General features: G+C 36.3%; 1 protein-coding gene across 1 annotated transcript in view; it reads left to right on the top strand.

The window, feature by feature from the left end:
- SCAF8 (SR-related CTD associated factor 8) overlaps positions 1–27335 on the top strand; it is a 158918-nt gene that overhangs the window by 59001 nt on the left and 72582 nt on the right. The window contains 10 exon segments of the mRNA XM_042940135.1: positions 1214–1331; positions 8270–8401; positions 8672–8784; positions 10226–10419; positions 13759–13859; positions 16382–16495; positions 18149–18305; positions 20643–20776; positions 22355–22499; positions 25114–25182. Of these exon segments, the coding sequence (XP_042796069.1) occupies positions 1214–1331; positions 8270–8401; positions 8672–8784; positions 10226–10419; positions 13759–13859; positions 16382–16495; positions 18149–18305; positions 20643–20776; positions 22355–22499; positions 25114–25182 (1277 nt within the window).

Consider the following 27335-nt stretch of genomic DNA (forward strand, 5'->3'; position numbering starts at 1 on the left):
AAGACCAGTGGGGAAGAGGATGTTGGAGAGTGGGGGTGTAGAAGTTGGGGGTTTGGAGGAGGGGTGATGAATGGGGAGAACACCTCTGGGAATCTTGTTTTGAGCAGAGGTTATTAATTTTATATATTGGGATAACATTTTTAAAAAACATTTATATACATAAAAATACAAATATATCCTTTTGGTAAAGATATTCTACTTGAAAAATTAAAAACTAATGTTTTAGATTGTGAATTATAAAGTTAGAGGAGAAATATTTAAGATCATGTTAGATCAGTGTCCTGAACAATGTAAGAATCTCCTTTAATGGTTCTGATAAGGTGTTTTGTAATGTTTTATTTTTATGCCTTATATGATGAGAAGTTAAATAATTTCTTGTTACTGAGTCTTGTATGATTTACTTAACACACACTGATCCGTTTGGCATTCTGAAGCAAGGAAACAAATTTGCTCCATTATCTTTTGAGACATAGCCTTTCAATATTTGAAGTTAGGTATCATTCTTCCCCTTAGGTTTATTTGCTCCAGATGAAGTACACTTTTTTTCAACTGTTTCAAGACTTCTCACCATCCTGATTGCCCCTTTTGGGATGCCCTCTTTTTTGTTCATGTCTTACCTTGTGGCACCCAGAATTCCAGGTGTATTCCAGGTGTGAATTTCCCAGAGTATAGTTAAATTATTATTTCCTCTTACCTAAATACTGTTTCTGTTAACATACCTAATAATTTGAATACTTTTCTAAAGAAAGCAGATTAGTTTTATAAAGTTTATGGTCAATTACAATTGTAGATTTCACATGTACTGATTGATAGACCATTTCTCCCGCTATCTTATAGTTAGAGAAGGAGTTAAAGTGACGATGTTTAAATACTTTTAACTGTTTTTATGTGTTTTCATTGAGATTTTCTTAAAATGCTCTAATGTAAAAAATACTAATTTATATGCATTTAATAGCTTGAGACCATAATAACAGATCTTCCATCAGAGTATCTTTAACATGTTATCCATCTATTGAAAGACTATTGGAGAGGATCTTTCTATTTTAACATATTAATGTTCTGAGGTATTCCATTTTCTCTTAATATTTCAAAAGTAAACATTATAGTAGAGTATGTTTCATTTAATTGGCATTGGGGGAGTTGAATATTCACTTATTTTCATATTATCTTTACTGGCTTTTAAAATGTATTTCCATTTATTTTTTTCTTCTAGTTCTCATGTTTCAGAATCTGTGAACAATTCAATTTTTCATCAGATAGCAGAACAACTACAGCAGCAAAACCTTGAACATCTCAGACAGCAGCTCCTGGAACAGCAACAGCCTCAAAAGGTTTATATCTCCATCTTGTGGTCTTTAGAGTTATTGCTGCCTGTATTCTGTAAAATGTTGTTTCTCAAGGATGGTGGTTTTTCTTCAACTTTATTACAAGATCAGCCTTTTCAGAACCTTTATATTTTTTGTTACCAGAATGTGTTCTGGATATATGCATGTGCTCGGTACACTCGAGGTGGTGTTCTCGTATTACAACTTGAAACTTCACATGCTTTCCTCTCCGCTCAATTCCCAAACAAGGTCATGATGATTTTGCTTCTGTTGATGGTGATGATGGCAAAATAGATTGCTATTTTTAATTAGGCTATTATCGTGTGGCAGGAGGTTTGTGAGGCATGATAACATTTAATGCTGTGAGATAGATTTTTGATGCCCATTGTACAGTACAGAAAGTTGTACCTTAGTGAAATGAAACATCCATTGCAAAAATATACATCTAATATCATATATCATTAGTCCTAAGATGCATCATTATTTTATGTATGGCTAAGAATTTTTAATCACTTCAAAAGTACAACATCCCATGGAGTTACAAGAATCCTATAAATTACAGGGATAATATATGAAGAGGAATCGTATCTTAGAATTGATAAAGTGGCAAAGGCAGGGTTAATCCATTACAAAGCCTATTTTTGCTCTATATAGAGAAATACAGATATAAACTGTTTAAATAAGACTGTTTTCAATTCACTCCCCCCCCCCCCCCCCCCCGCCACCCAATCACACTTTTTCCTAGTATCTAAACGTTTTGGGGGCGCCTGGGTAGCTCAGTCGGTTGAGTGACCAACTTTGGCTCAGGTCATGATCTCACGGTTTGTGAGTTCGAGCCCAGCGTCGCGCTCTGTGCTGACAGCTTGGAGCCTGGAGCCTGCTTCAGATTCTGTGCCTCCCTCTCTCTCTGCCCCTCCCCCACTCATGCTCTGTCTCTGTCTCAGAAATAAACAAACATTAAAAAAGAATTAAAACTTTTTGGCACTAAAATAATAGTATAAACATTTTTAAAATACGAGTGATACATTGTTAGACAAATGATATATATGAGATGAACAAAAAAGCATCTGGCCTCAAGTATTCTCTTCTCTAATGGAGCACATACATCTGTATGAACACAGGGAAGAATTCTAGTTCCTGTGATGGTAGAGGTGCAAGTGAAGGATAGTAGAAATGAAGACAAAAGAGTTCCTTAAAAAAAAATTTTTTTTTAATGTTTATATATTTTTGAGAGGGAGACTAAGCACGAGCAGGGCAGGGGCAGAGAGAGGAAGACACAGAATCTGAAGCAGGCTCCAGGCTCTGAGGTGTCAGCACAGTGCTCAACGCAGGGCTCGAACCCGTGAACTGTGAGATCATGACCTGAGCCGAAGTTGGATGCTTAACTGACTAAACCACCAGGTGCCCCAAAGGGAAGAGTTATTTTAGATTAAAGGTATGGCAAACATTTGAGACACTGCTGGGATCTGCACTTGTCTTTTTCATGCAAACAGTAAACATAAAATGGACATTAATGGTATTTGCTAGGTTGGAACTTACACCTGGAGTTATGAGAATGGAATTCTGCAGTATTTTATGTCAGGCAGATAGGTCTCCCTGAGCATTCAGAGACTTAAAGGTAGAGTACAATGCAGAACATTTGGATGTTGTTTAAAGAAAAGCACAAGTTGTAAATCAATGGAAAAAAAACAGGTTGTCAGTGATATAATAAAAAATCACAGAGCTGTCAAAGAGACGGGTTAATAGTGAAGGAAAAGTTTATCCAAACAACAGATTTGTCCAGCTATAAATGTGACAGTTTTGATTGTCTTAGATCTAGTTTCATTTTAGGAGGTTTAACAGAAGCAGTAAAATGAAGGTAGTACTTTTAAAATTAGCACCCAAATTATTGAAGTGAAAATTACTAGAAACTTGAGAGAGGGCTATTCTGTCTGAAGAATCTCACCAACTAAAGAAAAACAGAACTCTGGTCTCTTAATTATCCTATACATTATCTCCACAATTTTATTTATTTGTTTTCCTCCACAGATTTAAAGGATACAGTAATATCCTTTTTTTACATTTTTTTTTTTAATGTTTGTTTATTTTGGGGGGAGAGAGCGTGAACAGGGGAGGGGCAGAGAGAGGGAGACACAGAATCCAAAGCAGTCTCCAGGCTCTGAGCTGTCAGTACAGAGCCTGATGCAGGGCTCGAACTCACAAACCGCAAGAACATGACCTGAGCCCGAAGTCCAACACTCAACCAACTGAGCCACCCAGGCATCCCAGTAATAAGATCCTTTTGAAAGAAGTAGATGTTCTTAAAAGCTTCTGTTGTTCAAAAATGAGTGTTAAAGAAAGGGAGTAGTGGAATAAAAGCAACTTTTCTAATATATCAGGTGGATAATGTTCAAATCCTATGGCAAATTTAGAATCAGAAAGTGTATCAACAGAGTAGCCATTCAATTTAATAAAGTGTGTAATTGGCAAACCAGTTGCCTTAGTGTGTTTAAGATAGGGTGACATGTGCAGAAAAAGGAAGCATTTTGTTCACCAGTGAGCTCATTCTGGCGGCCTAAAAGTTTTTATGTCTCAGAGAAAAGAGTAGGATTGCTGGTGCCACCCCATTCGTTGCAGCCCTGACCACACCTGCATGCAGGTTGAGATCTCGTGTCCCTAACAAGAGAAAACCACTGAAAACAGAGCCCTTCCAGGGAGTGACCGAATTGTGAAGGGAGTGATAGTCATGTCAGAAGGGGAATGATTGCTGTTGTCTTGAGTAAGTTGTAGATCATGATATTGGTAATTGTTTTATCAGGATATTCAGAAGATGTCAGGACAGCTATAGCTCAAAATGAAATGCTGACAATGAAAATAGTATGACCAACAAAAAGGGCTTTTAGAAGAATGTTAGGAATAAAACAATTATGGAAGATTCAACAACTTAATGAAGAGCTGTCATTATGTAACTTACTTTGATTCAGTAATTTTTTATATAGGAGAATATATGGACAAAGTAAATTGAACATGAAACCTAAGATGGGTGATAGTATTAAGAGCCTTGAGTTGATGTCTTGGCTCACATAAATTGCATTTCATGGTCCTGAGGTTGTAGGATTATAGCATAGCATATGGGGATTTCAGTAAAGCCTTTGATGAAGTCTTTCCTGTCACTTATACAGAAAAAAGTGGAGGAATGGGGATCTATAACTGATTAAAATGTGACACTTAAGTTTTTATTTTTATTTATTTTTAATGTTTATCTAGAGAGAGAGTGTCTGCAAAAGTGAGGGGAGGGACAGAAAGAAAGGAGAGAATCCCAAGCACTTTCCACACTGACAGCTGATCAACACAGGGCTCGATTCCACAAACCATGAGATCATAACTTGAGTCGAAATCAGCAGTTGGACGCTTAACCCATGGAGCCATCCAGGCATCCCTCAAAATGTGACATTTAATGAGTGTTAATCCAACCTCGAAAGAAGTCTCTACTGGCTGCCATTAATCCTCTTCTATTTTTTTAGTATTGATGCTTTACATGAGGACATCATTGAAGCAAGTAGAGATGTATACCAGGACGTATACTAAAGATGTATACCAGTATATCAGAAAAACAGTCATTTGCCACCTGGGTCCAATGGATCCTTTTTAAATATACTTGGCATCATCTTATAGATAATTTACAGAAGTGAGGCTAAAAGAGATAGGGAAGAAAACTTGATGAGTAATTTTAATATATGTAATTGAAATGCCACCAATTAAATTCAAATGTCCCATGTTCTTGGGGCGCCTGGGTGACTAGGTTAAGCATCCTACTCTTGATTTCTGCTGAGGTCGTGATCTCAGGTTTGTGGGATTAAGCCCCACTTCAGGTTCTGCACTGACATCAAGGAGCCTGCTTGGAATTCTGTCTCTCCCTCCCTCTCTCTCTCTTCACCCCTCCCCTGCTCTCTCTCAAGATAAATACACCTAAAAAAGTGTCACACGTTCTTTTAGCAAAATAGAACAGTCCAGGTGCTTGTTGCACAATGGTGCAAGATAAAGTTCTTCTAGTTATGTGACTAAGTAGATGAAAAGACCCTAGTTTTGTTCTTAGAGACACATTTTTCTGCCATTAGTTTTGGAGTTTGAGAAGTACATTTAGGATGTGGTCGTCTGAAAACTCATAGTCTCATATTTCACTTAGATATTAAATTTCACCATCATCATTGGAATCTAGAATGCTGCTCTTTCTTTGTATTCATCTTTATTTTGTGTAATAATTATGAACTATGTTCCTCTATCACTTTTCTCCTCTTTGCCATTATGTACAGAAATGGAAAAATCTAAATATTCAACCGTGTTCCAAGGAGAGCTTAAAAGCAGACTACAGAGATAGTGTCTCCGTTTTTATTTATACCTTGAAATATACAGTATTTTTAGTAACACAGTAAAACTGGATGATGATGATTTTATTGCACTGTTGAATTACCCTTCTTGACAGTTAATTTGCTTTTGCTTTTGTGTATTATTTTAGTCTTTTTTTTTTTTTTTTTTTGAGAGAGAAAGCGAGAGAGAGCACGAGTGGACGAAGGGCAGAGAGAATCTTCAGCAGGATCCATGCCCTGCATGGTCGATCTCATGACTGTGAGATCATGAGTTGAGCCGAAATCAAGAGTCAGATACTTAACTTACTGAGCCACCTAGGTGCCCCTATTTTAGTCTTTCTTGAAATAATTGGGAACAATTGATGAATTATAATAGAATAATTCTTAGGATGATGAAATAGCAAAATGTTTCAATATATATAGGAATATAAGACCTCTAAGATCCCAAAATATATCTTAGATATAAAAAAGGATCTAGTGGACTTAATGCTGCTAATTGCAAGATAATAGGATGAATTTTAGTTGAATTTTTAATGTAAATTTTCTCTTCATTCTTCACAAGACCTTTAAGAAAGAATAAAGGTCATGAAATCACAGTCTTTCCAAATGGGTAAAACTAAAAAAAGCAACTCAAAAACTAAAATTAGTTGTGGTGGATCTTGGTGGTTATACCAAGAATTAAGCATTAAATAGAAAAATGGGGTGAAAAACAAGGGTGGGTGGATACAAAGCTTAAGATAAATGGAGAAGTAAGAAAAATCTGATGTGAAGAAAATATGCGTACTGAATCAGGACCAAATAGAAGACTCAGGATGGAATTGATTATTCCTTGCTGTGTGAAAAATTCTATTGTTAGTATACTGTTGTAAAGACCTAAGCCAGGACTGTGCTTAAAAGGTTTTTGTTTGATTTGTTCTGGAAGAATATGCTTGCTTACTGACATTTTGGCCAGTACTGTGGTATGTGGTAGGTGTTTCACAGAAGTCTTCTAATTCCAACTTCAGCTTTATTTCTCAATCTTGAAAACATTAGTTATCCATATAGAACTGGTTCCTTCGTAAAATAAGAGACTTGGAACGGTTCTTTAAATGCTCTTTTTGGCTCTTAATTTTTATGTTTTTTTTTTTTTTTCTTTCAGATTAAATGTCATTAGAGTAAGATTTTTTTTTTTTTTTTTTTTTTTTAAACGTTACTCAGGGTGTGCCTGGTTGGCTCACTTAGTTAAGCATCTGACTTCAGCTCAGGTCAAGATCTCGCGTTTCGTGGGTTTAAGCCCTGCATCAGGCTCTGTGCTCACAGCTCAGCCTGGAGCCTGCTTTGGATTCTGTGTCTCCCTCTCTCTCTGCTCCTCCCCTGCTCATGCTCTGTCTCTCTTTCTCTCAAAAATAAATAAACATAAAAAATATTATTAAGATATAATTGACATATAACTATGTAAGTTTAAGGTCTACAACATCATGATTTGATAGATTTATGTATCCCAATTAGCTGACACCTCTGTCATGTCATAAAACTATCATTTCTTTTTGTGGTAGGAATAGTTAAGATCTAGTCTCTGAGCAACTTTGAAATTTATAACGTAGTCACTATGCTGGTATTCCTCTTATAGATGGGACTGAAGTTCACAATTCAAGTAACTTGTTCACAATCACAGAGTCTATAGCAAGGGAACAGACTTTTTGAGTTGCTCTTCTCTGTTAATTATTACAGTAACTCCCAGCTTGTGTACTGCCAGGAACTGTTTTTACTGATCTTCAACACCTGTGAAGATGTTTTAGGAAAGTTTATGTAGGGAGACGTTTTCATAATTAGTTTCCTCATATTTGGTTAACTGCATAGTATATGTAATTCCTGAATCAGGTTCATACTAATAAATATCACATAAGCAGTGTCGCTATATCATGTTGCTGTAAATCTAGTCCCAGCAAAAAAAGGGGGGGTAAGAAGTGTTCAAATTAAAGTGTTCCTTTAATTAGTCTTCATTGCCTAACTTTTATTAGTTTCAGAAATGTTTTATATATCAGAGTAATTCTTAATATTATTTTGCAAATTTCTAGAGATGGAGGTTGAGGAAGGCCCAAGTTAGGAACTGTTTTACAAGATCAGTTAATTTGATAATGGTATTTGAGCTTTGCTTTGCCTTTATACATGTAATATATGACTTTGTTCCTTAATATACAATATTTTAATATTAAAAGTATTACAGCATTTTAATTTATAGCATTTTATAAAAATGCTAATTGCCATTGAAATTCTGGATTCATTTAACTTAGTGGCATTATATATCATTCATGATATAATCCCTTTATTTTTGAAAGTATAATGTTTATATTTTTCCACAGTTTAAAAATTTGAAGACCTACTTGCTCTTACCATTCCATTCTAATATATTCTTTTCACTCATTTATGGAGATGTCCCATGCTCTTAAGTAAACTTGGATTTCTACAAAACTGTAATTTTAGGTTGATTAACATGGGATTTCTATATGTGTTGGGCTCCTTTTTAAAACTTTAATTGTGATATGTGCATGTCTAAATTCTTTTGTAACAATATGCGTACTTTCCTAATGTTTGTGTGTTTGTATCCATTCTCAATAGGCAACCCCTCAGGATAGTCAGGAAGGAACATTTGGATCAGAACATTCAGCATCACCATCACAAGGGAGCAGTCAACAGCATTTCCTCGAACCTGAAGCAAATTTGGATGATTCTATAGATATTCAGCAACAGGTAAAAAGTAAACATTTCTCTGGGTCAAAAATTTTTTTAATTAATTAGAGAAAAATATTATAAAATGTAATAATTTTTATTGTATGTGAAATATTTTTATGTAAAATAATGGTACTGTCCTAAGTATTACTTCTCACACTTAAGCTCCACACTAACCATTTTACTATTAGGCATTGATGCTACTATGGTGAATATTTTGTAAGGCAGAATTGTCAATATATACTGAAATTTCAATCAGGCATTTTGTTTGCCCTTCTTTTGACTTTCAAGGACATGGATATAGATGAAGGGCAAGATGGAGTGGAAGAGGAGATCTTCGAACAAGAAGCAAAAAAAGTGGCTGTTCGCTCAAGATCAAGAACACATTCACGATCTCGTTCAAGGTTCTACAATAATACTTAAGAATAGCTGTGTGTGAACTTTTAAAAGTTGGCTCTATTTCCTTGTATCAATATTAAAGGAAATGTATTTCTTAGAGTGACATCTTATATTCTCTCAGAAAGAAGTAATTAGAATATCAAAAACAGAAAAATACTTTTTTCTCTTTTTAATCAGATATATCTGTTGCCATTTATTTGAATAATATACATTAATTGCAGCCATATCATAAGAATGGGATTTTGGATTATACCTGATTTTAGTTAGTAATATTATGATGACACCCAGCTTAGGATATTATTGCCTCTGAAAACTGTTAAATCAAACTATAGAGGAACAGTATTAGAAATTCCATTATAATCCTTATATTTTGTTTCATCTTATAATAATACCAAAAATGATCATAAAAATAAAGCTATAAGAATTATCTTTGTAAACATTAAACATAGTATCAAATTGTAAAATATATAATTTTTCTTTGTGAGTTTCTTTTGTGGGCTTTTCAACATAGCTGAGACTCATTAATGTACATGCTTATTCAGATTTGAGTTGAAGATTCCTTAACCTGTTAATTCTCATGTACATGTACATTGTTTTTACTACATATTGTCTTAAAACTTAAAGTCATTGGTTTCCAATATAATATACCCTATTTTTTGCACATTAATACCCCTGGGAATCTGAACAGTATATGCTGGAAGAGGGGCAGTATCTTTGACAACTTTTTCAGTCATTTCTTATATGTTTCAAGAAGTTATTTGTATTTACCTCTTATAAACGAGAACCTGTCAGTTCACCCTTCTCTAGACCCATCTCAGTCATTGAATAATCTTGCTAAAGCAATGACAGTGTTAGAGCTGAAATCTTAGCAGACACTTTGTCTTAATAATATCTCCTTATTCAACATTTTGAAGCAGTGCAGTGGCTATGGTTGATAGGAAAAAAAGAAACAGTGTTTCAGTATCACCTTATATTCTAAAGTCAAGCACCTTGAAATTTGAGAAGTTAAAAACTTAAAAGCAGAATTCTTGAATAGCTAATGGTCTGTTGGAAACATTCTCTCTTCTCTTATTTTAAAAGTGTAACATCTTACTCACCTAAGGAATCTTTTTATTTCTTCAGATTTTTATCCCTATTCTTAACTTTTGTTTGAAAAATGAGTTGGAAGAGACTAAGGAAAGTAAGGCCCTTAGTGGAGTCTCATTCTTTTCTTCCCGGTCTCAGTAAGAATCATTGCAAACAAACATCTATTACTAGTGTGGGCCTGAGCAGTACATAGATTTGAGAAAATGCCTGTTTACTTCACTATACTTAAACATTTTTTAAGAGGTAGCTAAATATAAGATATCCTTGTGTGTGTGTGTATTTTGTTCTTACCTAGAAGTGAGAAATTTGATAGAAGAATAATACTGTCATTAGAAGTAAAGTAAGATTTTTTTTTGGTAGATCGCCAAGGAAACGAAGGTCTCGGTCGCGATCTGGTTCTCGAAAGCGTAAACACAGAAAGCGATCACGCTCACGCTCAAGAGAAAGAAAGAGGAAATCATCACGTTCATACTCAAGTGAAAGGAGAGCAAGAGAAAGGGAGAAAGAACGACAGAAGAAGGGATTACCTCCAATTAGATCTAAAACATTAAGTGGTAAGTGACATGCTTTTACAAAGCTTTGGTTTCAACAAATATTAAGAAAATAATCAACTGGTAAAGTTAACTGTATTTTTAGACTTCTTAAGAAACCAGAAAGTCGTTTGGTAAATGAATAATTTTATCCTTGGTTTTTGTAACATGAGAGAGTAGGAAAGAAAAGGAAGAGCAGGTTCTACTGAAACATATCACTGAGAATTCTTTTTTTTTTTTTTTAACGCAAGTTAGAAAATTTAGAACTTTAATGATATATAAAGTGGATTCGGCCTACTGTCTATTACTTGGACACTGTGATTTCTATTCATAGTGTTGTAACCAAGTATGACCACCAGGTCTGGGGAGTAATTATTGAAAGAATCATGTAAATTTTAATGCTAATTATAAACTTACTGGATCAGCTCTGAGGGAGAGATTCCCATTGTACAAACTTTCCCTCCTTTATGTATTAATCTGTAATGTATAATTATAACAAATTTGGTGATTGTGAGAGTTTGAGGGAGAGTTCACTTGGTGGGCATGTGAGTAGTAATTAGTGCCAGATTCTTCCTGAAGATTCCTAGTGAGTTATGATTTCTAAGGTGAACAAACAGACTGCAGAGGGGCAAAGTACATGAAATGGAATAAATTATCATTCTCTTAACATCAGAGAATCAGCTGAACACTGATCTGGTTGTCTGATTTCTCGAGGTTTCCAAATAAATTCTTTGCCATGAGGTAAATAATTGGTATAACTTATCCTGGAGCATCCTGGAAATCTAGGCTTATAATTAAAGGCAGCATCCATCTTATTAAGTTCTGGCAGTTTGAGCAAGCTGATCTTGCCAGAATCTTACGTGATTACAAAAAGTGAGGTATTAATTTAATCATGTCGATATTCCTAACTCTAAAAGTTTCTGTTTGTCACTTCAGGGTGAGAAACCAAATTCAAACATTTTAGTGCTGTCTGATAAAGAAATACCATCAAAGGTGTGACCACAAAATCTCTGTTGTGCCTCCTCCTGTGATTACTGTTAGGACATTCAGAATCACCAGTTTTAGGATAGGGCTTTTACATTCAGTCTCTTTCATTTAGTTCCTCACTTTACCTGTCATATTACAGCTGCTACCATTTACATAGTTAGTGACCATGGAGTTTATTTACTGTTATGGTGGGGGGTTTTTTTGTTTGTTTGTTTGTTTTTTTATGGGTAAAACACAGTAAGAAGATTCAGAAAGTACATAAGAAAATACAGTGAAAAGTAGGGGCACCTGGGTGGCTCAGTCGGTTAAGGGTCCGACTCCAGCTCAGGTCATGATCTCACAGTTTGACAGTTCGAGCCCCACGTCGGGTTGACAGCTCAGAGCCTAGAGCTTGCTTCGGATTCTGTGTCTCCCTCTCTCTGCCCCTCCCCTGCTCTCTCTCTTTCTCTGTCTCTCAAAAATAAACATTAAAAAAAAAAAAAAAAAGGAAAATACAGTGAAAAATATGTCCCTCATTTTTTTACCTGAAAACTCTCTTTACCCTGAAGCAATCTCAATTTCATGTGGCCCAGCACATTTTAAACACTTAAGATAGTATTTCCCTACCATTGATTCTTAGAACACAAGCGTATTTGTGACTAGTTCAGTGGATATGAAACATCAACAAACAGTAATGTTCTAGGAATCTATGTCCTCTCCTCCTGGGATGAGGGAGATTGATTATTGCTTTTTCGATTTAAAAAAAAAAAAAAGTTGTCTGTGGGAAAAATTTGTAGAGAGACTACCTTGAAACAGAGGAAACATGGAAAATATGTCAGGGAGATTAAGTTAAAGCAGCTGTGATGTGGTAGACAGAATAATGAAGAGGTGGGAACTCTTCAGTGAAAGAGGTCCAGAAATTTCCTAAGGGTTTGTGGTAGGCTGAATAATGGTCCTCCAAAGATACTCACATCCAGATCCAGATCCACGTGGTAAAAGGGACTTTGCAGATCTGATTAATCAGGATCTTGGGGTAAGAAGATTAACTCGGGTTATCCAGAAGGACCCTTCTGTGTAATCCAGGGGTCCTTTTAGGAAGGAAATAAGAGAGTCAGAAAAGGTGATGTGAAGAGGGAAGGAGAAAGATGAAGATAGGTAAATGCTCAACTGTTGGCTTTGACGATGGAAGTTGGAGTCATTGAGCCAAGGAATGCAGACAGCTTGTAGAAGCTAGCAAATTCTTCCCTAGAGTCTTCAGAAAGAATGCAGGCTTGTTGACACATTTTAGACTGCCAGAACTGTAAGAGAATGCATTTTTGTGTTTTAAGCTACTAAGCTTGTGATATTTTGTTACAGAAATAGAATAAAACTAACATATTGCTCCTGGAGACTTTTGTTGAATATTATGTGTGTATAGGGTGAGAGTATGTAAGGGAAAAAATGCTACCAGGGAGTCTGTTAGCTGAACGATTCCTAAAGCTGACACTGGTGTGGAGAACATTTGAGTTCGAATAAACTGTAATAAAGAGACCTGGTTGAAAACCTTCGTTCAGTAGAGATCTTGCAATGGTCATCTCTTAGGGCGGCACTGAAATTAGCTATAGAGTAAAACCTGCTGTAGGCCTGCCCTGTAATAGATTAAAAAAGCATCAAAAAGCTGGAAACTTCATGTTTAAAAATGACATTGGTTTAACCTAAATTTATTGAAACTCCACAAACACATCAGCTGTTGTTAACGTTTTACAAGTAAGTGTCTTCAGGAAAAGAAAATGTTCATGGACGCGTGAACCGTACAGCTTAAAGTAGGTAAGATGTCCCATGTGTAGCTTTGTTTCTTAAAGTGAAGTGGTTTCCCCTAAAGTATCTTCTAAGTTTTTCATGATAACAGGTTCTAATTCAGCCTTTTCCCTTTTATATCTCCATGCAAATTGTTTCCTTAAGGATAAGGCGCCATCTTCAAATTCAACTGTTGATTAGAAAGAAACATCCACTTAATCATTCCAGCAGAGAAAGATTAAAGGTACACAGCTAGGATTGCAGTGAAGTGTTTTTGTGACTTTGTTGCACATTAGAATTACCTACAGAATTTTAAAACTCCCAATACCCATCTGTCATACCCCATAGCCCTTCATCTTTTAGAGTGAGACCCAGGTATCCACAGGTGATTGAAGTGTACAGCCAAGCTTGAGAACAGGTAACACACAAGAGGTTGATTCATAATAGATGTGAATGGATACCTGGGATTTTAGTGCATTTTAAGTGTAGCAGATAAAAATGTCACTTAAGTTTTAAATATCCATCTTAAATTATTGTTCTTAGTGCTTTTTCCTCAGCTGCTTGCAAGAAGTAACTGTGTCTGTGTGATTTAGAACGTTTGTCTCTTTTATGTCTTGACAGTATGTAGTACTACTTTATGGGTTGGTCAGGTGGATAAGAAGGCAACCCAGCAAGATTTAACCAATCTGTTTGAAGAGTTTGGACAAATTGAATCCATTAATGTAAGTATTACTTCTTATACAGTAGTTTATATAGAGGATTTTCACGCATACAAAGACTCACTTTGGTTCGTAATTAGCCAAATAGTGTCCTTTTTAATATTGCACATCTTTACAAAGATTATTTGACTTTAATCATTTCGTGTTTATTTCTGCTGCTTTGTTTACCTCAATTAATTTTGCCTATGTAGTGGAATTCTAACAAAATATTCTTAGGGGTTTTATAGCAGTATAGCACTTGGTTCCTAAAGTCATCAGATGTTTGGGTTAGCAGGAACCCTATGTGTGACCTAGTTTAATTCCTTTTCTTTTTTTATATAATGAAAATGAGGAAACTGAGTCCCAGAATTGTAATCACCTGCACATGAGCACATAGCTAGTATTGGAGACACAGTTGGACTTGGGGACCCAATATTTTGCCAGTCCACTCCCCTTTCCCCATCTCCCTCTGAGGCAAGAAAATCTGTGTGGCCACTGCATCTCCAGTAACTTGACCATAACTCACTCCTCAACTCGATTCTTGCAGTGCTTTGGCCCCACCCTGTCTCCCTTCTTTGAGTATTTGCTTCTTCCTGGAGGTCTGTTGTGTTTCCCTGGGGCTAAAACTAAGTAGTGGAATGTTTTATATTTATTTGCTTGTTTAAGGAGCTTTCTGATTCATTAGCCCTCTGATTTTATTCACTGTTCTACTTTTATGTCTGTTTGGACCTTTTATCATTATTTACCAGGAAATTGGCTGATTTTCCTTTCTAGTCTTAGATCCCAACATTTTTTAAATGGCCGAATTTGACTTTTCCACATTAATAACAGCACTCTTCATATGAATTGACCATTTCATATACTACTTTCGACTATATATGATCTGTTTGGAATCTCACAAGAAGCTGGTTAAGTAATTCCCATGTTGTTATTTTACCAGTGAGGAATCTAAGTGATTCGCCTGAGTTGCACAGACAATAAATAGATGATTGATTGATGTTTCAACTTCGGAGTTTCATATTCCTCTTTCTACACCATGAGAATGTTATAGGCGTTTCTTAATCTTTTGTCTTTTTAAATTTCACCTGTCAAAACATGACTGTTATAGCCCTTCCTTGATCATATAGCCTCTGATTTTGTTTCTGATTTTCTCTTAGCTGAGATATCAGAAATGTATTGACATTTGAAAAAATAGGGATGTGCAGGATCAGTGTCTTTAGGTTCTTATCATGGTGTCCCAGCTTAAACAGGTGATTCTAATGCAGAGTCAGGAATCATTGCTCTGAATAGATCGTGAATCCAAGTAGCATTTGGATTGTCATAATACTTGCGACATTTGTAGTCTTTCTTGTTCCACAGTCATTTGGGCATTAGTTTGCCTTGTCTCTTCCCCTCTTCTTTATTGCCTTTTTTTTTTTTTTTTAACATTTTTATTTATTTTTGAAGAGAGAGAGAGAGAGCGAGCGCTCGCGTGTGAGCGGGGGAGGGTCAGAAAGAAATGGAGACACAGAATCCAAAGCAGGCTCCAGGCTCTGAGCTGTCAACACAGAGCCCAACATGGGACTCAAACCCACGAACTGAGAAATTATGACCTGAGCAAAACTTGGATGCTTAACCTGCTGAGCCACCCAGGGCGCCCCTGTATTACCTTTAAAGAGCATACTGCTTATAAACAGTAGGCACCGAGTTATTTTGTGAACTGGAATATATTGAATGGCTAGTGATAAAATCCAGGATTTGAAAATTTGGTGAAAAATTTATAAACCTTTCACTTGGTTTTGAGAGAGTTTGAGAACTGAGTAGAAAGTCTGTTAGATTTATCACTTAGTGAAGTTGAAGAAAATTTTTCAGTGCATTGATAAAAGTGTTGGATCTATATTGTAAAAGATGAAGAAGTAGGTAAGGGGTTAGATAGACTTCTCTTTTGAGAAGTTTGGGATTGAAGTTTGGAAAGTAGCTTGAAGTGAACTCTGAGTGAAAGTGTAAACACTTAAGGCTATTTTCTTATTCTGGTAAAGCCTTTATCCAGAAACAGTTGGACAAAATGAAGTTTTATACAATTGAAAACTTTAGTTTTATCATTTTTTGTAGATTATAGATTTTATATTAAGGACAAGATACTTCCCTAAACAAAAATCTTTCTCACATTACTAGGTATAACACGTGGAAAAATTGAAGTACTATAAATAAATTCTGTGCTTTCAAATATGTTGGCCCTACAATATTACTTTCTTTTTACCTGGTGGTGTATCCATATCTTTTTACATTTTTAAAAATTTCTTTATTGTGCATTAGAAAAACTTTAATTGACATGTGATAATCAAGATTTTGCTTATGTTATGGCTTAGAGTGCAACCCAAATAAGTTTTGAATTTTTTTTAAACTAAATAATTGGTTGTACATGGATTGTACCAGTAAACAGCCAAAGGAAGAGAAGGGAAAACCATTCAGTATTAGTAATGATTTGTTTCATTAAAACCATAAAATAATGCCAGAATGAATTGCCTTACTTACACCTTATCTAAAGAAAAAATTTTTCTTAATAGATGATTCCTCCCAGGGGCTGTGCATATGTCTGCATGGTTCACCGACAAGATGCTTTCCGGGCTCTTCAGAAACTTAGTTCTGGATCATATAAAATTGGGTCCAAGGTCATTAAGGTAAGATTGGAGAGGAGAGACCCATGCTCTTGTTTTATTGGATTATTAGAATGTATATTAGAATTACATATTTGATCCATCTTCATTTTTTAATGTTACGGGAAAACCTCTAGGAAACTTTATTATTTCAGTGTTGTTGGGTTATCGAATTGGATATAGGTAAAACAATGACTAAAACTTTTAGTCCAGTGATTCTTTGAAATCACACTTGCAGTTCTCTTAGTCACCCAGGGCACCATTTTAGGAACAGAACTTTTTCATTTTTTATTTTTTATTTTATTTTTTTTTAACGTTTATTTATTTTTGAGACAGAGACAGAGTATGAACGGGGGAGGGTCAGAGAGAGGGAGACACAGAATGTGAAACAGGCTCCAGGCTCTGAGCTGTCAGCACAGAGCCCAACGCGGGGCTCGAACTCAGGGACTGCGAGATCATGACCCGAGCCGAAGTCAGCCGCCCAACTGACTGAGCCACCCAGGCGCCCCAGAACTTTTTCATTTTTATAAGCCTGCCTGCCTGCCTGCCTTCCTCCCTCCCTCCCTCCCTCCCTCCCCTCCCTCCCTCCAAGATTTTATTTTTAAATACCCTCCACATCTAAAGTAATCTCCACACCCAACATGGGACTCAAGCCTACAACCCTAACATCAAGAGTTACACACTCCACCGACTGAGCCAGCCAGGCGCCCCAACAAGTTTATCTTTCATTCACTTCTTCCTCCCAGTGCTTCCTAATCATACTTCTTAATTACATTATTATTTTCTCCTTTTTCACATCTTGTGTTATACATCAAAGGCCACTGTGAAGGACTTACATGTTTTGTTTCCCTCTGCCTTTAAACTGTTTACTGTGTATTTTTCTGTGACTAACATTTTATTTCTGCTACTTGGAGATAATTTATTCCATCAGGTTCTGCAACTGAGTTAAAAACTTTAAGATATCTACTTTCAGGGTTATTATGCCCATGCTTTGTCATTTCATGGCAGTGAGTTTCTTTATGTAAACTAAATTGTCTCCTTTCCTGGACTACCAAGATTTTATTTAAATTATTCTAACTATTCTAATTATTGCTAATGTAGGTTGACATTTTTATGGTGAAAAGTAGATTTGATTGTTTCTGGAAATGTGATTTTTATTTTTTTAATTTTATTTATTTTTTTTTATTTAAAAAAAATTTTTTTTAACGTTTATTTATTTTTGAGACAGAGAGAGACAGAGCATGAACAGGGGAGGGGCAGAGAGAGAGGGAGACATAGAATCCGAAACAGGCTCCAGGCTCCAAGCTGTCAGCACAGAGCCCGATGCGGGGCTCGAACTCATGGACTGTGAGATCATGACCTGAGCCGAATTCAGACGCTTAACCGACCAAGCCACCCAGGCGCCCCTGGAAATGTGATTTTTTAAAGTGTTAGTAAGAAGTGGAATAAATCCCACGTTAGAAATACCATTGCTTTCTAGTGTAGGCTTTATTTTAAAAACAAACAAAAAACAGGACATATATGGAAAAACTTTGGCTACTATTATTTTTCTAGCATCCAGTGAGGCTTTGCTCTCCAACTAGTTTTATTCACATAGTTTACATACAATTTTGAACATTTTACCTTGTTTTTACAATATACCTGAGCTTTCTTTTTTTCTCTCTTCATTCCTGATAGATTGCTTGGGCTTTAAACAAAGGTGTAAAAACAGAATATAAACAATTTTGGGATGTGGATCTTGGAGTTACATACATACCATGGGAAAAAGTTAAAGTGGATGACTTGGAAGGTTTTGCAGAAGGAGGCATGATTGACCAGGAAACTGTAAATACTGGTAAGAACATTAAGGGTAGTTTTATTGTTTAACAAAAAGTGTGCTTAAAAGGTTGTAATTGATTAGAGTTTGGATCATAAGGGAACTGTGTGTATTTCCTGAATACTGCCCTCCCCAGAAGGAAAAGAAAATGGAAACACTGCCTTTTCCAATGTATATGCTTAATAGGTCTTATTTCATAAGTGTCTGAGTATTGTGTTTTAGAAATCTATAAATGTAGTATTTTTCTTGTATGTCTTTTAAATTTGCTCTTTTAGAAACTAAATATTTCAATTCCTTGCATTTAAATAAGAACTGGGGACTTAAGATGTTTCTTTGAAAAACTTCCTAGATTATTTTGATTAGTATCCATGTTGAGAATGACAGAAATAGAATGTTTAAAGAGCTGTAGTTCTGATGTATGTAATTCTAGGATGCTTATAACTAAATGATCATCTCGCCTGTTTTTTTTCAATTTGTGTTTTTATTTTTAATTTTTTTTTTTCAACGTTTTTTATTTATTTTTGGGACAGAGAGAGACAGAGCATGAACGGGGGAGGGTCAGAGAGAGAGGGAGACACAGAATCGGAAACAGGCTCCAGGCTCCGAGCCATCAGCCCAGAGCCTGACGTGGGGCTCGAACTCACGGACAGCGAGATCGTGACCTGGCTGAAGTCGGACGCTTAACCGACTGCGCCACCCAGGCGCCCCTGTTTTTATTTTTAAAAATACCAGTTATAAATCCACAAAATGATTATCATCTGTAACCAGTAAGAAATCTTAAAATGGATACTTGAGAAAGTAATTAAAATGTGGTATATGTAGCTTTTATTTGTTCACGTCTTAGCTCTTTTACCAAAATAAGCTAATTTTCAGGGTATTTTCATTTTCAGGCCAATGCACATATTTTCTAAACGCTTTTTCAGTGTTTTCTTCTTGTCAGTCTTTTTTTTTTTTTTTTTTTCTTGATGGATATTCCTCCAAAACATTCATTCATTGAGTAAATATTTTAGTTTCTATTGTGTGCCAACCGTGATTTTAGGAACTGAGATTATAGTAGTGAGACAGACAAAAATCCTTCCTCTGATTGCATGCACATTGTAGTACAGGGGATGACAGCCTGTAGGCCATAGGTCAAATCCTGCTGGCCGGCTATTCTGTAAAATTTTATTGAAATACAGCTGCGCTCACTTACATTTACTTCCTTTATATGACTTTTTTTTCAACAGCAGCTGAGTAGTTGCAACAGAGAACGTATGGCCCACAAAGTCTAAAATACTATAGGGAAAGTTTGCCAACCCATGTTCTAGTGAAAAGAAACATACAATAAAATAGGTAAACTATATAGTATTTCCATGTTGATAAGTTCTAAGAAGAAAAAGCAGGGAACAGGGAGGGAGATATAGACAGTGTTGGTGTGGAGCAATGCAGTTTTACATAGTTGAGGAAGATCTAATGGAGAGAGTGCTGTTTGAAGGAGTAAGATGTGGAGCTCTCTGGAGAGAATGCATTCTATACAGAGGGAACAGTAAGTGCAGAGTCTCTTCAAAAATTATAAGACACCAGCATGGTTTGAGCAAAGTTAGTGACAGATGAGTAGGAGGTGAAGTTGGACAGGTGCACAGAGAGACGCAGTCATATAAAGTCTTATTAGTCATCATAATGACTTTGATCTTTACTCTGAAGGAGATGGAGAACCATTGGAGGAATGATGAGAGCTGCTTTGCTTTATTTTTGCGCAACTATATTTTTAGAAAGATTTTCCTTAATTTTTTTTTAACATTTATTTATTTTCGAAAGACAGAGCATGAGCAGGGGAGGGGTAGAGAGAGAGAGGGAGAGACAGAATCCAAAGCAGGCTCCGGGCTCTGAGCTGTCGGCACAGAGCCCGACGCGGGGCTCAAACCCACGAACCGTGAGATCATGACCTGTGCCGAAGTCAGATGCTTAACCAGCTGAGCCACCCAGGCACCCCTGAAAGATTTTTCTTATTGGGTTAATAATACCTTCCTTGTTGGTCTCCCCTTGTATCTTGTGACACAATATAGAATAAGATTGGTTCCTCTTATATCAGATAGTCTTTGAGGTCTGTGTCTATTATGTCCTTTCTAAGTGGTCTCTCTAGACTAAATATTTTAGTGTCTTTCGTTTGTGTCTTGTGTCATGCTGCTTTGGATTCCTTGGTGTTCTCATCAGATTTATCTGGGCAAAACCTAGGTTGGCCCTTATAGTTGTGGACGCATCTTAAAGATGTGTCAAGGTACATGGAGGACTTAGAGATGAAGTAAATGTATACACAGAAATAAAATGAAAATTTTGCACCTACACAGAGGAATCAATTTCAAATATTTTGTTTAGAGTGGGAAACTGTGAAAAGCTCAGAACCTGTTAAAGAGACGGTCCAGACAACTCAGAGCCCAACTCCAGTTGAAAAGGAGACAGTGGTCACAACCCAGGCAGAGGTTTTTCCTCCACCTGTTGCTATGTTACAGGTTAGTGCTGGATGTTTCTGTTATTATTAATGTGTTGTCTTACATGTCTGTTTTTACTCATGTATTTACTTTATAAAACTTGGAAGAAATTGTCCAAAATAAAAAGCAGTTTAGTCCCAACAGTTTTTGGAAAAGAAATTTTTTTTAGAAATGGTGGCCTGTATATTTAAATGTTCATTTATGGCATGCTGTTGCCTGCTTCTATGACATTCACTGTTCTAGGCACCCAGGATAAGGATACATCAGTGAGGAAAAAGCACACAAGTCCCTGCCTTTATGCAGCTTTGGTTTTCAGTAGGAGAGACAGAAAATGCAAGATGAGTGGGTTTGTGAGATATTATAGAAGGAAAAGGGAGAGAGTATAAGGATTGTCAGGAGTACCTGGACAGGTGCTTATCATTTTAAGTGGTCAGAGTAGATTTAATTGAGAATGTGGCAACAGTTGCTGAGGGAATTAACCATGTGGGTACCTGAGGAAGAGCATTCCAGGCAAAAGGAACAGCCAGTGAAAGGCTCTAGGCCAGGAGTGTGCTTGGTGCTTTCCAAGAATAGTAAGTGGGCTAGAGTGGAGTGAATGAGAGGCAGCTTAGCGGGAGTGCGATCTCTGATAGGACTTTGGTTTTCGCTCTGAGATGGGGCGCTGTTGCAGAATTTTGAAGAAAGGAGTGACTTCATCTGGCTTTAAAGGTTTTAAAAGATCTGGTTTTAAAGGATTGTACTGGCTATTATTTTGAGAATAGACTAGTGGGCATTAGTAAAAGCAGGGAGACCAGTGAAGAGACCGTTGGAGCAATTGAGATGAGAGCAGATGGTGACTCGTGGACTGTTGGTAGTGCAGGGAATCAGAAGTGCTCAGATAATCGGGGTATAGTGATGGTGTGTTGAGTGGGACTTCATGGCATGATTAGATTGGAGTTGTGAGAAAGAGAAGAGGCAAGGTTTTGGTTTGCACAATTGGAAAGATGAAGTTATCATTATCTGAGAAGGGGCAGGACGATGAGTTCAGTTTTATGCCTGTGAAGTTTGGAGTCTTTCAGACAACGAAGTTGAGATGTTGAATAGACCACTGAGAAATGTGAAATTAGGAAAGGGGTACACCCATGGTACAAGTAAATATTTGCGAATTATTGTACCTAGGATGAGTATAAAATATTTATGATAGGGGTAGAAAATTAACTTAAGAGAAATTCAAGCCATTTTGAAACTGTTACTGACAGGTTTCCTAATGGTTAGGTTGCTTACCGTATGTAGGTATTATAAACTTAGTGGGGGATGGCAGCTGAAAACTGATCACGATATTCACTCTTCAGGTCGGTGCCCATTTCTGTACATCACTTGAATGTAAAATAGATTTCAGCCTCTATGTATACTATCTGTTGACAATACTGCCTTGCTGTTACTTTAAGTTAGGGTCACTTACAAGTGTACAAAAAGGAAAATAACAAGACGACTTAATACAGTGGTTTTTGTTACCTCCTTAGAAAGAAATAGAAATAAGTTACTTCTAGTTGTTCCGAGATGTATTCATTGCAGATGGATAAAATAATTTATGGGCTTTTTATTTTCTATTCACAAAAGATTCCAGTGGCGCCAGCTGTGCCTACAGTTAGTTTAGTTCCACCAGCATTTCCGGTCTCCATGCCGGTTCCTCCTCCTGGATTCAGTCCAATCCCTCCACCTCCTTTTCTGCGAGCGAGTTTTAACCCTTCACAACCACCTCCTGGTAAGGACTTTTCATCTTATGTGTACTCTCCTTAGAATATCATTTAAATTGTTATTTTTCCAGGTTAAAATGCTATACAGAGCATCAGTTCTCAAGCCTTAGCATACGTAGGGGTCCCTCAGAGAGCATGTTAAAGTAGAGTCCTGGGCCTGGCCTCCTTTTGCTTCCCCAAGTCTGAGGTGGGACAAGACACTTGCCTTTCTAACAAGTTCCAGGTGATGCACGTGGTTGGAGGACCACACTTTAAGAAGCACAGATGAGAAAAAAATGGAATCCTTTAAAAGCATTGAAGTACTCTTAAAATAATTTAAAGTTTATGTTGAATTTTTTGTATCAGAATTGTCTATAGTTACCACTCATACATCAGGAAGTATGTATTAATGTATATAGATTGTTATTCCTAAAAATCATTAGGTTTTCATTTTGACATTAGAAATGATAATGTATCTTAAAATGCTAATTGAATTTGTAATACTTTTTTTCACCTAATCTTTGATAAAAGTTTGTTGAATCAACATTTCTAGTTTAGAAACTATAGATTACTTGACACTCGTCAGTTAAATATAAATAATAGCTTGTATAGCTTAGAGATAGAGTTTTTAGTATTAGCCCATGGGAGGTTAGAAGAATGAGAGGAAAGCACAAAGGATCAAATGATATATATTATTTTTCAAAAAGCTGTTTTTATCTTTCTTTGAACTTCATGGATTTGCATATTGTAAGAAAAGAAGTACTTTGATTTCTATAATTTAAGTTCTTAGCCATTGTACAGAATTCCTAAAACTGTCAACAAGGCCAAAAATAAATTCATTGTCTGAGAATGGTTGTAATTTATTTGCTATGTAACATAAAATTTTCACATTATAATTAAATACATAATTTGAAATTAGTGCAGGTTTTATAAGTATTTTATCTTTTTATATTTTAAAGATTGGAAGATTACTCTTGTCAGTTATTTTCTGTATTTGAAATCTGAATTAAAACTTTTTTTCAGGGGCAGCTGGGTGGCTCATTTGGTTAAGCATCCAACTTCGGCTCAGGTCATGATCTTACAGTTTGTGGGTTCGAGCCCTCGCATTGGGCTCTGTCCTGACAGCTCAGAGCCTGGAGCCTGCTTCAGATTCTGTGTCTCCCTCTCTCTCTGTCCCTCCCCCTCTTGTGCTCTGTCTCTGTCAAAAATAAACATTAAAAAATTTGTTTTAAAAAAAAAATTTTTTTTTTCAGAAGATAATTTTCAATGATTAACTCATATCATCACATAGACTTTGTAGTATCATTGTCTAGCATTTATTTGTTGATAGTCACAGTATTTTTAGCCACTTTTTTTTTTTTAATGTTTATTGAATTTGAGAGAGCATGCTCAAGAGCAGGGGAGGGGCACAGAGAGAGAGAGATTGGGAATCTCAAGCGGGCTCTGCGCTGTCAGCGCAGGGCCTGATATGGAGCTTAATCTCCTGAGCCATGAATCAGATCACCTGAACTGAAAACAAGAGTCAGACACTAGCTAACTGAGCCACCCAGGCACCCCTTTAGCCACTGTTTTTTTAATTGAATTTAATGGTAGCTCTGTATTTTTTAAAAAATCTTTTGGGATGTTTATTTATTTTTGAGAGAGAGAGAGACAGAGTGCAAGCAGGGGAGGGGCAGAGAGAGAAGACAATAGGCCCCAGGCTCTGAGCTGTCATGTCAGTACACAGTCCGACATGGGGCTCAAACTCACAAATGGCGAGATCATGACCTGAGCCGAAGCCGGACGCTTAACCAACTGAGCCACCCAGGTGCCGCTGGCAGTACTATATTTTAACAATGCAAGGAAACAGATTTATTGTTTGATCATTTGACATTTAAACTTAGTAAAAGTCAATACTTAAGTTGAAGATTTATTTCAATGCTCAAAGCATAATATAGTAACATCCAAGGTTATTAGAATAATTTGATCTAGCAGATAAACAACATATATAGCAAAGAAATACAGCAGCACATTTTACAAATAACATTATTGCATATAGTATTATCAGCAGCTTGAAATACAATATTTAGGGGCGCCTGGGTGGCTCAGTCGGTTAAGCGGCCGACTTCGGCTCAGGTCATGATCTCGTGGTCCGTGAGTTCGAGCCCCGCATTGGGCTCTGTGCTGACAGCTCAGAGCCTGGAGCCTGTTTTAGATTCTGTGTCTCCCTCTCTCTGACCCTCCCCCATTCATGCTCTGTCTCTCTCTGTCTCAAAAATAAATAAACGTTAAAAAAAAATTAAAAAAAAAAAAAAAGGAAATACAGTATTTAATTTCCCATGTAGTTATTCTAAAATACAAAACAGGTTGTCTGGCTTATGTTAATTTTGATTTTACAGCATCATAGAGAGTGCCATAGGACTTCCACAACTGAGCAAATAGGAAGTGATAGTGATAAGAATTTCTGTTCCTAGCTTATTAAGAATCAAATGTAAGACAGTGTTTATAAAAGTGATTTTTTAAATGGAAAATATATTCACAAATAAAAGGTCATAGTAGTGGAAAGCTGTTTTAAGAATGTAGAATTTCATGTATAGCTGTTGAAATCTTTGAGTTAAAAGAAGTTAAGTCTTCTTTTATTCCTGGTCTTTTTTTCCCTTGTAGGTTTCATGCCACCTCCAGTTCCACCACCTGTTGTACCGCCACCTGCTATTCCGCCAGTAGTACCAACATGTGAGTTTCCTACTTTGAGACTTTTCTTTATTCATGGTAGTGTTAACCTGTTGGTTCTCATTCTTGTGAATTATAAATTTTTTTATGAAAGTTTTAATTTTTTATTTATTTTAATAAAGCATAGTTTTTCAAAAGTTCATTTATTTACTTCCAGAGAGAGAGAAAGAGTGTGCACAAGCAGATGGGGGGCAAAGAGAAAGGGAGAAAGAGAATCCCAAACAGGCTCCACACTGTCAGCACAGAGCCCCATGTGGGCTGAGATTATCAGCTGAGCTGAAACCAAGAGTTGGACATTTAGCCAACCAACTGAGTCACCCAGGCCACCCCTATTATGAAAGGTTTTAGAAAAATACTTTTTTTTTGCTAAATGATTTCCAAAAACTAACATTATTATATGATAGTCATTCCATATTCAGATTTGCTCTGTTGTCTCAAAATGTCATTTATAACTGGTTTGTTTTAGTTGAAATTCAGAGAAGAGGCCCCAGATCACATTTGTGTGATTTTGTTTTGTGTATTAAATATCTCAGTCTAGAGGAGTCCTGCTTAGACCTTCCTTTCTTTTTTAATCTTGATTTGCTGAAGAAACACTTCACTTCTCTATGTAAGATCCCAAACAGTGGATTTGATTTTTCCTTCTTTGTGGTATTGAATTTGTTCCTGCATCTTCTGGATTTTTCTGTACATAGGAAGTTTTTTAGCACCAAAGGTTTGCCAAGGATCTGCTCCAACATTTTTCGCAACAGTATTTACCTGGTGGAGTGTTATATAGACTTGATATTATATCACATCAGGAGTCGTGCAATTTCTTTTTTTGTTTTTGTTTTTTTGCCATTCAGTTTCTTCTTATCCCACTTCTAATGATTTTAAGATGGATCAGAGCATTCAGAAAATGGAACCTGGTCATTAAAATCCCTTCCAATATTCATCTGATCTTTTCATCCACTGATTATTACTGCTTTTTAATCTACTTTCCATTGTTTGCAAAGTGGTAATCTTTTGAATTTTGTAAGTTTTCTACATTTCTTACCTAGAATTTTTTACTAAAGAAATCTTTCTCTTACCAGCTGGTAGTAGTAACTTATCTTGAGGTACAGTTGTATGGGAGAACTGTGGTAGATGCTAAATTCTTGCCCCTAAGTGCCATTTTTCAGCACAAGTTTAGTTCTGTGGGCATTTCCAGTAATATCCAGTGACTGAAGTGGGGAGAAGAGGCTTTCTCTTACTTCTTCTCTTTCTCTACCTTTCCCTTTCACTTCTTTCTCCTCCAGTTTCTGTAATGTTTGTGGATTAATAGACTTTTACTTTAGAGCAGTTGCACTCATTTTTCATTTTGAAGTTCAATTTGTTTTATCTTTAGTGAGTAAGAGACCTTTCATGTTGCCTCTTTATCCTTTTGAGACGACTACATGAGTTTTGGGGAACTTCTTAGCTTTCTGGCCCATTACTGGTTCAAAGGATTTTATTGTAAAGAGAGTTTATAGGATAGAGAACTTACCTGTAACCCACTTCCCTTATATTTATAACTTCTTTTCTCTCCTTTAGTGTTCAAACAGGATTAGGATCCTTCTTTTTTATTTATTGTTGGTTAATTAGGAAGCATCGTTTATATTTTCAAAAAATTAGACAAGTATTTAAAAGCCGTTTTTGAATTCAGCATTCAGAGACTCATCCTAGAGCTTACCTCCCCCAGTCATTTCCTTAGCTTATTCATTTTAGAAAATCGGGGATCAGTTTAATGGAGAAGGAGAAATATAGCCATGTACCAGGTACTGTCCTCATTGTTCACACTGTACTGTTTAATTCTCATAATTCCTACACATGATTGCAGGTGATTTTGTTGCTATTTTATAGCTCTCTTACGTGCTAGCAGTTTGTCCAGATAAGCTAGAGTCAAAATGTGAGGATAAAACAGTTCTTAAAATTCCCAAATAAATGATGTAATGGTGTTGTGACATAAATTGGACTAAAAATTCTGATGGCTTAGTTGTGATTTTATATTCCTCTAGTTCTGGTTTTTTTAAAGATATAAATGACCTATACACTTAACAGAGTTTTCTACTCATTCTTTAAAATGGAATGTTGGGGCTCCTGGGTGGCTCATTCGGTTCAGCGTCCGACTTCGGCTCAGGTCATGATCTCGCGGTTCGTGA

This window comes from Panthera leo, chromosome B2, assembly GCF_018350215.1.
Source record: "Panthera leo isolate Ple1 chromosome B2, P.leo_Ple1_pat1.1, whole genome shotgun sequence".
In the NCBI taxonomy this organism is placed as follows: Eukaryota; Metazoa; Chordata; class Mammalia; order Carnivora; family Felidae; genus Panthera; species Panthera leo.